This window comes from Chiloscyllium plagiosum, chromosome 38 (assembly GCF_004010195.1).
Source record: "Chiloscyllium plagiosum isolate BGI_BamShark_2017 chromosome 38, ASM401019v2, whole genome shotgun sequence".
Classification (NCBI taxonomy): Eukaryota; Metazoa; Chordata; class Chondrichthyes; order Orectolobiformes; family Hemiscylliidae; genus Chiloscyllium; species Chiloscyllium plagiosum.
The window spans coordinates 9,171,703-9,184,899 of record NC_057747.1 but is presented as its reverse complement, the minus strand read 5'-3'; the positions used below and the strand labels follow the sequence as shown (position 1 = coordinate 9,184,899).

Sequence of the window (13,197 nt, the reverse complement as noted above, 5' to 3'; positions counted from 1 at the left end):
TGAATGAGAAAGGATTCAGAAGAAAGGATCTTTGCTCTGCACATTGTGGTTCCCCTGTTCTATTTGTTCCTGGCAGTATCACACTGACAGATTTTGACTTGCTCAAGGCACAGCTTAGATTCTAAGCATCTCAGTACTGCATCTGTGGTGTAAAAGTATGCTCACTGCTGATCTAGGTTTAAATATGGCTTAGAGAGATGTTTAGATCATATTACTTTCACCCAACATTGTCTCTCTCCTTTATCCGTCACCAATACAGTGATTTCAGTAAGTTTTCTCATCTTCCCTTTACATATTAGTGGAAGTAAGCTCTTTGCCAGTACATTAAACTATTCTGGTGGCATCAATATAGAGGATGTGTGGATTTAAAATTAATATCACACCAGGTTTTGATTATGAATCTATTTCATAATTCTGTAATGTACAATTGATTCAAGAATCTACTTTCTACTTCTTTTCTCAGTTCTGCTTTGGGTTTACTGAAGTCATAGGGTCACTTTACATTAATTAGCGAGACCATGAAAAAGGCATTTCCAGCTTTCAGTTAAAAAATTTAAATACTTGCATTTATATAGTGCCCTTCGTAACATTGACACTTTGCATAATGCTTTACAGCCAATTGAGTACTTCTGAAGTGTAAACGCTGTTGTTACTTAGGAAACATGGTAGCTAATGAACTTACAGCAAGCCTCCACAAACAACAATGTGATAGTAATCTGTTTTAGCAATATTGATTAAGGGATAAATATTGGTCAGGTAAAAGTAAAGCCACCGTAGCTGTCTTACAGAGAGATGACCAGTGATGAGTTTAACCTGAGGGTCATCACACCTCAGATGAGGGGCAAGGTTGAGAAGGTAGGAACTTCATGGTAATCTCAACCAGCACATGATGTTGTCATCACTGCCCAGCCAACTGAGCGAACCAGCCTCGTTAATTACTAAAAGAGTAGCTAGATTTGGAAATAATTTAATTCAAGTTTTTGCAGGAAGTTCAGTTTGCATATTCCAGGCAAGTACAGTCATGTTACATTGTTCAAGATGTTTGAAAGTTGAGCCAAACAGCGAGGTGCGTGGGTGACATGGTGGCTCAGTGGTTCACACTGCTATCTCAAAGTGCCAGATCCCTGGGTTCGATTCCAGCCTCGGGTGACTGTCTGTTTGGAGCTTGCACATTTGCCCTATGTGGGTTTCCTCCCACAGTCCAAAGATGTGCAGGTTAGGTGAATTGTCCACACTAAATTATCCATAGTTTTCAGGAATGTGTGTATTAGTCAAGGTTAAATGTAAAGTAATAGGGTAGGGGAATGGGTCTGGGTGGGTTACTCTTTGGAGTGTTGGTGGGGACTTGTTGGGCCAAATGGACTGTTTCAACACAGTAGGAGTTCTATGAGATGTGGAATTAACCCCAGAATGATTCAAAATTTGATATCTTGCATTGTTTTCATTTCATGTTTCTATTGGTTAGTCTCACCATTATTTTGACAGCATGTTAATTGTCATCAGCCTATAGTAATGAGCTTACATTCAAAGAAATCAGCAGAAATCATCAAGAAAGAAATTCCAAATAGCAAAATGCTTGAATTTGTTATAATTCCAGCTGACGTTACTGATGGGTAAGTAAAATCCCAGTTTGGAATCAGCCCTGACAGATTTTGTCAGAAACTTTTAACAAGGTAGTCTCCACTGAAGTAAAAATACACAATCCTGCAGATTTGTTTTGCAATAAATAAAACAGAAAATTATTGTGCAGAAGAACTGAAAATAAAAGAGAATACCCCAAACTATCCACGTATTTGACATCTTCAATGGGATTTCACAGATCAAACTTAATGCCAATGAGGAAGAAATCAGTTAAGAGGTCCATTTAATTTATGTGGTAAGTCTGAAAAATTGGAATGATCTATTCGAACCTTTCAAAAATAGACTGGTGATTCAGGAGGAAGAAAGTCAGAATAAGAATAAAGTGATGACAACTATCAACATGGGCTATTTTAAACAAAGTGAACAACATATTAAATCATCTTACTGAGTTGTCATTTTTTGATTAGTATGTTAGAGTATGTAAGCAGACATTCCATTGATTACATTCATAAAGCATGCATCTTTTCAAAAGTTACCACATCAAATATGGTCACATTCACAAGATTTGAAGGACCATGCACTTGATACATTCCAAATGTAATTAAGAAACCGTCTTATCAACTAGGGGTTATAGCGAATATTTTGCCTGTTTTATGTTGGTAAAAGGGATTTCAAGATGACTAAAGCATAAGGCATGTCTGTCCCCAAGCTCTAGTTTATATCCAAACAGAACATTCATTGTAACAACATAAATGCATCAGTTGTCATTTCTTGGAATTAAATCTTAATTATAATGACTTTTAGTGTACTTTGTTAAATAATTGAAAGTGTTGTGTTGGAAACTATTTCAACTCATACAAAAACAGTAAATATTTCATTCTATTATTGCTCAAAGCAATTGTTATCTGTAAAATATTTGTCATAGCCTTATGTGCAATTACATCAGTGCTTCACAGCATTCTGCATTCTTGGCACATGGATTGAGTCTTCACATACTTTACTTATCTTCAGGAACACAAGTGTAACTCCTGGACAACACATACCATAACAATGGAACTGAAAAGATGAGATCCATCGCCATAAAGCAGGCAAAACCGGAAAATTCAAATACATTGCCTTTAAATTCAACTTTAACACTGAAATGTTCTGTTATTGTGCTTTTTTCTACACATAAGCTTGACAAATGGCAATAAAATGTATAATCTAGAGCTGAGATATATCAGTGAATAGGTCCTGTTGGGATTGACTGGGATAGAGCAAATAAAAGCAGGCAGAAATGCTTTTGGCACCCTCTTATTCACCTGCCTCACATGCAGTTCTATTGAAGTCAGTGGAGCTGAATATTACAGTCGGTACATTACAGGCACCAGATTTTGATACCCCATCTCCCCATGTTCATTTCAGTCCCTTGGGATTGTTCTTTCCCCTGCTATCAATGAAAGAATGCACTCAGTGAAGTGAAATGATTTGTATCCACATTACATCAGCACACAGATGAATCTGAGCTTGACTGACAGCAGAAAATAAAACCTCAAGTGTCCATTTGACTGTTCCCGCTGCATCTTAAAGCTTCTCGTTCCTATACATTTTCACCACCTCAGAATTCTTCAGACACAGAATGTGCCCATATCAATTCCTCCATCATTTATCTCAATTGATCAGCAAGTCTGTACACCATGATTGACTGACTAGTCCGAACGTTAAGTCACTGTGGAAAACAGAACTTTCCACTGCCCATTAACAAATTCAATGATAAACTGCAAGCCAGTTGTCAGTATATTCAAACCAATGCTGGGAAAACATCTTGACACAAAGCAGACTGAATTTTGCTCGGGCCCTCAAAAGCTGTACTGGTTAACTGATAATTTGAAAATAGGGTTAAGAGGGTAATTAAATCCTGATTAACCTGGTTCCCCCTCACATCCCCCGCACCCCCCCCCCCCCCCCCAAACCATCGACCAATTCAGCAACATGCAACAAACAGAAGCCACTGAAAACTGGTTGACTTGACACTTGTTTGCTCAAGAGCTGTTTTTCAAAACACTGCGGATGCAGAAGTAATTTGGGCCAGAGAAGGCCGTGATCTGTTGAAGGAAACGTCTTGTGAAGTTTGTTGAGAATTGGCAGCGATGTGGTGGAAATAATTAGGCATTGACCCTGGAGTGCAGAACATGGCTGCTTGCGGTCTACAGTGCTCTTGCCATTAGCCCGATGTGTTCGTCAACTGTTTACAGAGTCTTCATTAACTAAGAGGGTTGCAAGATAAGGGGAATTCAAGCGGGGCATCAATGGATATGATAAGACTGTGCATCTCTGCAAGACTGTGCAATGATATTGGTTGAAGCTGCGTGCAGTAGCTCAGAACAGTAGGCGCAAGCCAAGGGAAGACCAATTTATTACAGAACCCGCGTTTGTTTTCGCTGTTCCTTGAGAGGTCGAAATCGATTGATCCATTGGGGGGAGAAAATAACCTTCTGGATCTCAGGGGGAGCCCTCAAGGTCAGAAGCGATGCCCTGTTCTACCTGGTTCGCCGTTCTGTCCTCTCTGAGTTTCTTCGTGCAAGTTGCAACGTGCAAACCGCTGACCGGTTGGAACCTGTCCCTGGAGGGAGAGGGGTCGCAGAATTCCCACCGTGAAGGCGTCCTGGATGAGGACGTGGGATTTGACTTCAACGCCTTTCTGCAGAGCGTGAAGGACGAGCTCTTGCGGACCCTGAACCTGTCGGACATCCCAACGCAGGAGCCGCTCAAAGTGGAGCCACCGCAGTTTATGGTCGACCTGTACAACAAGTTTGCCACCGACAGGTCGTCGATGCCCTCCTCCAACATCGTCAGAAGCTTCAGGGACGAAGGTAAATGGGTCGCCCCTTCGGCGGAGAAAGACAGAGCAGGGGTGGGGAGGGGGCGCGGGAGGAAAGTGTATCGATTCTGGCCTCACATAAGATGCACTGGTCTCTGTAATACAATCTGCAGCCAAGCATTAGCCATGCAGAAACCGCATTAAGTGAGTGAGGGGAGTTCGTAAATTTGGAAGGAGAGCTACTTTGTACTTCGAGCTCACCACAGTCAAAATCCAGGCCCATAAAGTACAAAGTGACACTCCAATGGAAGAACTCGATCCGAAAGTTTTATTCTGATTTCTCTCCACAGAGGCTGACAGTTTCTCTAGCAATTTCAGTGTGTGTTTCAGATTCCCAGCAATTCTTCTTGGGATTTTCTTTTCCTGAACCCAGTGGGAGAGGTTAGGAGCGCCGAGATGATGTTGTCTGAAAGGTTTTGCTGATTGGTTTGATTTTATATTGTTACAATGAGGGTGTAAGTCCTGCATTTTGCACAGTTTAGTCTCTCCCTCTGTCCAGTCCCTCATGGAGTTGCTGTTTTATTGCTTGGCAGGTACCACATCCACTCTCCCGGCTGGAGAGAGTGAGGGGAGAAGGCACGTCCTGGTGTTTAACATCTCCATCCCACGGCATGAGGAGATCACCATGGCCGAGCTGAGGCTCCACACCTTTGTGGAGAGAGACAGGAGGCAGTACGGAGGGGAGGACAGGACGGTGACGGTCTACGAAGTGCTGCAGCAAACCCAGGACTCTCCCCCACTCTCTCTGCTTCTCACCAAGCGGCTGGGGGCCAAAGGCAGCGGCTGCGAGACGTTCGAGGTGACCGGTGCCGTCAAGCGCTGGATCCGCTCAGGGGTCCCCAGCCACCGGCTGGAAGTTCAGATTGACGGCGGCGGCGGTGCTGGGCAAGGAGAGACGCCGGAGGCAGTGGGTCCTCAGGCCCCTGGCAGTGCCAGCAGCCCCGGGGATATGCCGCTGCTGGTGGTATTCTCGGATGACCGGAGCCACGGCCGGAGGGAAGCAGGAGATGAGCTGAAGGAGCTGATTGGGAAGGAGAGGGAAGCGCTGGCGGTGGGTTCGGGCTCTGGAGACCAAACGGGGGATTTGCTCCGAGCCCAGGCCGCCTTCCCTTCGGATACATCATCCCGGACCCGCAGGAACGCGAAAGCGGATTACTGCAAGCGTTCCCCGCTGCATGTGGACTTCAGTGAAATTGGATGGGACTCTTGGATCATTGCACCTAAAAGCTATGAAGCGTATGAGTGTCGAGGGTTCTGCCATTTCCCCCTAACCGACCATGTCACCCCCACCAAACATGCCATCATCCAGACCCTGGTCAACCGCTCCAACCCCAAGAAAGCGGTCCGAGCTTGCTGCGTGCCTACTAAACTAGACCCCATCTCGGTTCTGTATAAGGATGACGCTGGGGTGATCACTTATAAATACAAATATGAGGGAATGGTTGTAGCTGAGTGTGGCTGCAGATAGTGAGAGGGAGGCTGGGTCCCACACACACACACCCTTTGTAAATCTGTACATTTGCGATGCAAATTTATATATAATTGTTTTTATTTAAATGTGTACAGCCGACTAGTAAGGAGCGTTACACCTTCCAAAGATTATATCTTAAAGCCTCTCTGTAAATACATTCTACAGTATCCTCAATGTGAGTGCAATAAAGGGGGCAGGGTATTCAACGTGCAATTCGAATGCACAGTATGGACACAATGGGCCGCACGGCCTCACACAATTCTGTGCCGCGCTTCCTGCGTTCTGTTTTAACATCACGGTGGAGAAATAAAAAGAAACAATTGCTGTGTGAGTAATCAATTGTCTAAGCGTGGTGTGAGCCCTAGGGGGCGGAAAGTAAAGAGTGATGGTGGGTTTATTTATAATCATTGGCAAATCAGGTGTCGAGTGATGAGCAGGGCTAGTTCCCAAACGCAAGTCTTATCCGACAACATACCACGCTGCTTTCCTCCCTCTCGCTTCTTCACAGAGTCGTTCACAGATAACAGCACATACCTTCTAGCAGCTGCAGCGACCCGCCAGCAATCACTTCCTGCAAAACAGTAAATACTTTATCAGAAAAGAAAGGACATTGCATAGATAATCTGGCTTCTTCCAGAACACTCTCGCCATTAGCGAGGACATAGCGAGAGGTCAGGACACGACAGATCAACCAGATGCTGTCCAAACTCAGCCTGTTTCTGGGAATCGTACCTCGCCCTCACTACCTCGTGTTGCAAACTTCAATAATTTTTTTTTTAAATTTGGGAGGGGGCAAACAAAACAGAATTGCTTCTGAAGGGTGCCCTCGCGAAAGAGGTTGTGCAAGGAAATGTAGAAACGATGAGCTGCGGATTGATGGGGGAAACTGGGGGAAATTTTTAAGTCAAACCCCCCCCCCCCCCCCTGTCAAACGTTTCGTCCGTTTTACGAAGGTGGCCAAGTATCGAAATCCGTTGCAATTTGGCGCGAATCTAGAATCGTTCTCCTGAGGGGTTTAAAGACAAATCTTTCCACTCATAAATACACATCGAACCGGAGGCACTAACCGTTCAAGTAACAAAATCTGTACAGAATTCGCTGGAAGTCGTGAATACGCCCCTTAAATATCTTCTACTCAATGTGTTTCTCCTCGACTGGATTCAGGTGGATTTAACCTGAGGTCCTGCTCATGGGAACGCTGAAGACGAACCACCTTTTATCTGGATTCCTCTCTCCACAGATGTTGACAGAGTTGCCGAATTTCTCCAGCTATTTCGGTTCTGTGCTGACGTGACCTGTCAGGGGTATTGGGGAGAGTCAACGACGGTCTGTGGAAAATGTTAATTCTCCTTTCGCTGCTTCCTGGTGTCTGTCTGAGATGTAATCTTTGTTCAGTGTGCGGGAGAATAACCTTCCTCGCCGACTGACAGCCAATTAACTACTTTTTGAGTGGGACAGTAGCGGGAACAGCAGCAATATTGCGCTCAGCCAGGTCCCCCAGAGCAATGGCTAGATTTTCCTCTCTCATATTCCGCCGCCAGTTCTGCTAAGCATGATCTATATGTTCTATATTAACGCTTGAAGGATAAATCTCACCCTGGGCACTGGAAAGGACTGTCCAGCTCTTTTCCAAATCTAGCTGCCTAATTTCCTCCTCCAAGATTGATTCATAGACGTCCAGTGGATTGGTTCACACTTATGGGCATCCTCATAGAGTCCCTACAGTGTGGAAACAGACCATTCAGCCCATCAAGGACCCTCTGAAGAGCATCCCACCTAGACCAACCTCCTATACTATCCCTGTAATCCTGCATTTCCCATGGTTAATCCACCTAGCCTACACATTCCTGGACGCTATGGACAATTTAGCAAGGCCAATCTAACTAACCTGCACATTGTTGTTCTGTGGCAGGAAACCAGAGCATCCAGAGGAAACCCACACTGTTGCCCAAGGGTAGAACCTGGGTCCTTAGCATCACTGTGCCCTCATGGACAGGAGGTCTTGGTGTGTCACTTGAACCTGGAATTTCTGACCAAATATGACTCCTGTGCCTCCTCGTCCTCAAGTGGTAGGCCTGGACTCCTTCAAGTCCAGCTGGTGGTATTCGATTCCATCAGAAAGAAAGCACCTCTGGTTGTGCAGCACCCTGTCAGTGTGGCATTGAAGTTTGTGCTCAATTTTGCAGTGGACATGGAATTCCGTCTCTCTCTCTCTCTCTCCCCCCCTTTCTCCTTCCCACCCACTTCCCTCCCCAACACATACACACACACACAAACACATTCTCAATCACAGGGGCAACAAGGCTGCCAGTGAGTCTCTGAGACTGATCATTTATAAATATTTCTCACTTCAGTTGTTCAGTTGTTTGTTCAGACCTGCCCTGCTAATATTGCAATGTAAAATAAAGCAGCTTTCAGATGGTAATGTGGAATATATATAGTATATTTCTTGATATTGGTCACTGTCAAATCAGAGGTTATCTGCTGCAGAGTGTCAGGGAGTGGAAATGGAGGAACACATGCAAAGACCTCTTCAGAAAAAAATCTCCACTGGGATTTTTCGATTAGTTTCTGGAAGATACGTGGATTTTTTTTTCTCGTTGACTGTAAGTAAATAAGTAGAATGATCAATTTAATTGCCCAGCCGCTGATGGATTTGAAGCCATATTGCCAGTGCATTATTCCAGATTGCTAGTCCACTAACATGAACACTATGTCACTGCCTCCTCACTGTAGATTCAGAACATATCGGTCAAACTTAGCAGAATTGGTGATGAATATTTTCCAATCAACCTGTTCACTGATATTATTACACACCTCTGGAGCAGATGGAACTTGAACCCAGGCTTCTTGGCCCAGAGAATAGGATACTGTGTCATAAGACTGCCCTTGGATCTGGGTGGGATGCTCAGCGGAGAGTTGGTGTGGACTCGTTCGGCCAATTGGCCTTTTTCCACACTATGCTTCTATGATGATATAATTGGAGATTGGGTACATAAAGTAAGCAGGGCCAGCTACAACTTATCATGATTAATCAGCCATTCTGGCTCATTGACGAGACCAGGGCTATAGATTCTTTCTATTCAACTCATTTAACAAGCATAGCAAAGGTGCGACCAGTGTGAGTGATACCAGGAAGACCAACATTGCTGAATTTGCCAAAATAGTGCTACAATTTGAAAACTCCTTTCAAGTTAGGACTGAATGTGTGTACTTTCTGGGTAAGGAATCTTTCATTTGTAGAAACCTAATTTCACCTAATTCAGTATATAGCTGACATTAAACTCAAATCTATAGTTATATTATATTCTCGGTGTTAGCCATAAACAGTATTTACCTGCTTGGCTTTCAGAGAAATAGTGGATTAATTAAGAACCAGCTGAAACTGGATTCTCATTAAGTGACTCAGACTTGGGAGCATAAGTAGGTAACCAATTGAGTGTGATAGAGTGCAGCATTTATATAGTCATAGAGATGTACAGCATGGAAACAGACGCTTTGGTCCAACCCGACATTGCCAACCTTTGAACAATATTAAGTAGAGGAAGGACAGAGGTGTTTGTTTTCTTTGGCCTGAATGAAGTAGCTGATTGGTAATAGGAATTGTGAGAATTTCTAAACTTTAAAGTAAAAGTCAGGTCTTTCTTTTGTGCTTAGGTTTCTATTTTTTTGTTCGTATTTTCTAAACAAAATCTGAAATTGGTGTAAAAATATTTCCATGAAGGGCAAAGAGTAGGGATGCTAAGAGTAATCCATAAATTAATTAAAATATAATAGAGATGGCAAATTGGCGAGCTGTTGCTACTGCAGCGTGTGGGAGCTGCTGGATTCCAATGTGATCCTGAGTGAACAGATTTATAGTAGGCGCTTGCAACTTGTGATCTGAGTTGAGAAGCTGGTACCCGAGCAGCGGACATTGCATCACATTAAGGAGAGGAAAAGTTACCTGGATACCTTGGTCACACTCTCAGAATAAGTAATATAAATTTGGTCTTAATGAGGTTCAGGAACAAGTGAGACAACTATGGCCACCTTAGGGGAAGCTTTTAAGGAGCGTCAGCAGTTATCCAACACTTGCAAGAATTTTGGAAGCAGTGCGCAAGTATTCCCATAGGAATGTAGTATTGGTACAGGACTGTATAATTAGGGAGATAGATTCTGTCTTTTGCATCCATGAGCACGAGTCCCAAAGGTTGTGTTACCTGTTTGGCACCAGGGTTAAGGACTCTGGCGTTTCATGAGGAGTGCAAGGAAAAAGGATCCAGTTACTGTCATCCACATTGGCACCAATTACATTGAGAGGACCAGAAAGGAGGTTCTGCTGAAAGAATTTGAATAATTATGAGATAAATTAAAACGCAAAATCTCTAAAGTAATAGTCTCTGGGTTATTACCCATACACAGGCAAACTGACACAGGGTAAATAAAGTAAAAGAGTTAAACAGGTGTCTCAAAGATTGGTATGGGTTGAATGGTTTCACTTCATGGATCACTGCTCCTGGTTGGAAGGGACTTGTTGTGTTGGAATGAACTTCACTTGAACTGTGCTGGGACTAGTCTCCTAGCAATTGAATAACGAAAACTTTAATTGAACCGGGGAAGACGGTCATTTCAGGAGAAGGGAAATGTAAGTGTACAAATCAAAAGGATTTAGCAGCATTCTAGGGCAGCTACTTAAGCAATAATATCTAAAGAGTGCAACAGGAAGGGACAGAGTGCACAAACATGAAGAGAAAGCAGCAAATATGGTTGGTTGGGGCAATGGTAAATAGGCAAAATAATGGCTCTTTACTTCAAATTTGATTTGATTTATTGTTGTCACATATACCTGAGTACAGTGAAAAGTTTTGTTTGTGAGCAGTACAGGCAGATCCTAACATGCAAGGACATACAGATCATGCAGTGTTCAGACAGAGGGAGGCACACAAGGTCTGCACAGGGTGTACAAAAGTGAGATCAACATTAGGTTTGAAATTAGAGAGGTCCATTCAGCAGTCTAATAACAGCAAGAACGAAGCTGTTCTTGAACCTGTTGGTACATGTATTTAAGCTTCTGTACGTTCTGCCTGACGGAAGGGATTGGAAGAGAATATAACCGGGGTCGGAGGGGTCATTGATGATGATGGCTGCCTTTCTCCAGCAACAAGAAAGGTAGATCAAATCCATAGAAGGGAGGCTGGCTTTTGTGATGTGTAGGAGAAAGTGAGGACTGCAGATGCTGGAGAGTCAGAGTCTAAAAGGGTGGTACTGGAAAAGCACAGCTGGTCAGTCAGCATACGAGGAGCAGAAGAGTCAACATTATGGGCATAAGCCCTTCATCAGGACTGTAGAGGAGGGAGGTGGCTGAGAGATAAATGAGGGGTGGGGCTGGGGAGAAGATCGCTGGGAACCCGTTAGGAGGGTAATTCAATTCAATTCATAGTGATAAGTCGGAGCGGAGAGTGGAGCAGAGAGGTGGGAAGGAAGCTGAACAGGTAGGACAGGTCAAGAGGGCAGTGCCGAGTTGGAGGCTTGGATCTGGGATGAGGTGGGGGAGGGGAGATGAGGAAACTGGTGAAATGAAATTTGTACCATGTGTTTGTAGGGTCCCAAAGAAGAAAATGAGGCTTTCTTCCTCCAGTTGTCTGGTAGCTTGGATTTGGCAGTGGAGGATGCTCAGGACTTGTATGTGCCTGGTGGAGTGGGAGGGGGAGTTGAAGTGATCAGCTACAGAGCGGTGGGGTGTCCCGGAGATGTTGCCTGAAGTGCTCCAGTGGGTTAGCATCCTGTCCCCCCCAATGTAGAGGAGACCACATCGAGAGCAACAGACACAGCAGATGAGATAGGTGTATGTGTACACAACTTTCTGCAATTTCTTATGATCCTGGACAGACCAGTTGCCATACCAGGCTGTTATGCACTCGGATGGAATGCTTTATCTAGTGCATCTGTAAAAGTTGGTGAGAGTCCTTATGGACATGCCGAATTTCATAAGCCCTCTGAGAAAGAAGAGGCACTGCTGTACCAGCAGTTGAAGATGACAGCTCACTACCTTTACCGCACTGGTAATTAGAGATAGACAATAAATTCTGGCCTTGCCAGTGACATAGCATTTAAAGAAAATTTTTTTAACAATATACTTAACTATGCTGAACAGATAAAGATTTCTAATGTTTGGTCTTTGTTAATTTTTTTTAAGATACAGGGATATAATCCTACAGATGGAAAGCATACACACACTACATCAATGCAATAAACCTATTTAAATTAATTTTGTAATGGTTCATTTTGAGATTTTAAAAAAATATTGGTGGATGTTGGTGTGTGTCTGAACAGAATTACTGTGAAAAGTACATTTATCTGTAGTCCAAGAATATAAGTTTAACTAAGTAACATTTATATAATTATTTGCAGTTAACTTTAATTTTGACTTTCTAAAATTTTTTCCCTGAAAATATATGGACCAGGGTTATAACAGACAGAAAGAGAGACAAGTATTCTGCAGAGAAAGTTTTTACATTTCATAAAAATTTACTTTACCATATTTTTAAAAATCTAAATTAAAAATTGCCGGTCACAGAAACGTAACAATACAAAATAATCCTCGAATTTCCTAGAATAAATCCAAGAGAATATAGCAAAAATGAGAAGAATTAGAATAAAGTGAAGCAGAAAAGCTTTCAGAGAACAGGATGTTGTGAAACTTGAAAGGATTCAGAAAAGATTTACAAGGATGTTGCTAGGGTTGGAGGATTTGAGCTACAGGGAGCGGCTGAACAGGGTGGGGCTGTTTTCCCTCGAGCGTCGGAGGTTGAGGGGTGACCTTATAGGGGTTTACAAAATTATGAGGGGCATGGATAGGGTAAATAGGCAAAGTCTTTTCCCTGTTGGGTTGGGATATCTGGTCGGCATGGAAGGTTGGACTGAAGTGACTGTTTCCATGCTATACATCTCTATGACTCTAAATCCATTTCAGCAACAGAATTGTAATGAGCACCATTACAACTCCCCTTCCAACATCTAAAACAAAGGAGTGGGTTTGAAGTTCTCACTAGTTCAATATTCTGTGTGCCTGGGTTTTTTGAAACTAGCCAAAATAATAAATGCAAAGTGCACTGTTCATTCCTGCAGCATTTTACTTATGAGTGAGTTGGAGTGGAGAGTTGCACATCTGTTCCTGGAGTGAGGGGTAAAGGTCTGCATTCCAGAAGGATGCAGGGGGAAGGGGGGTTGCGGGGGAGATGGTGGCTATGTCCCTAGGTTCATAACAAGAGAAGCCAAGCCTAATATTTTTGGGAGAAGGCAG

General features: G+C 43.4%; 1 protein-coding gene across 1 annotated transcript; it reads left to right on the top strand.

Annotated features, from left to right (window-relative positions):
• The first annotated feature begins 1,189 nt into the window (after positions 1 to 1,189).
• Positions 1,190 to 6,983, top strand: LOC122541806 (bone morphogenetic protein 10-like). Its single transcript, XM_043678803.1, has 2 exons — positions 1,190 to 4,433; positions 4,975 to 6,983. The coding sequence occupies exons 1-2, from the start codon at positions 4,091 to 4,093 to the stop codon at positions 5,907 to 5,909; spliced, it is 1,278 nt and encodes a 425-aa protein (XP_043534738.1). The 5' UTR covers positions 1,190 to 4,090; the 3' UTR covers positions 5,910 to 6,983.
• The last annotated feature ends 6,214 nt before the right edge of the window (positions 6,984 to 13,197 follow it).

Coding starts and splice junctions, on each gene's coding strand:
- LOC122541806 (XM_043678803.1), top strand. CDS start 4,091: ATGCCCTGTTCTACCTGGTTCGCCGTTCTGTCCTCTCTGAGTTTCTTC. Junction 4,434..4,974: donor CAGAAGCTTCAGGGACGAAG/GTAAATGGGTCG, acceptor ATTGCTTGGCAG/GTACCACATCCACTCTCCCG.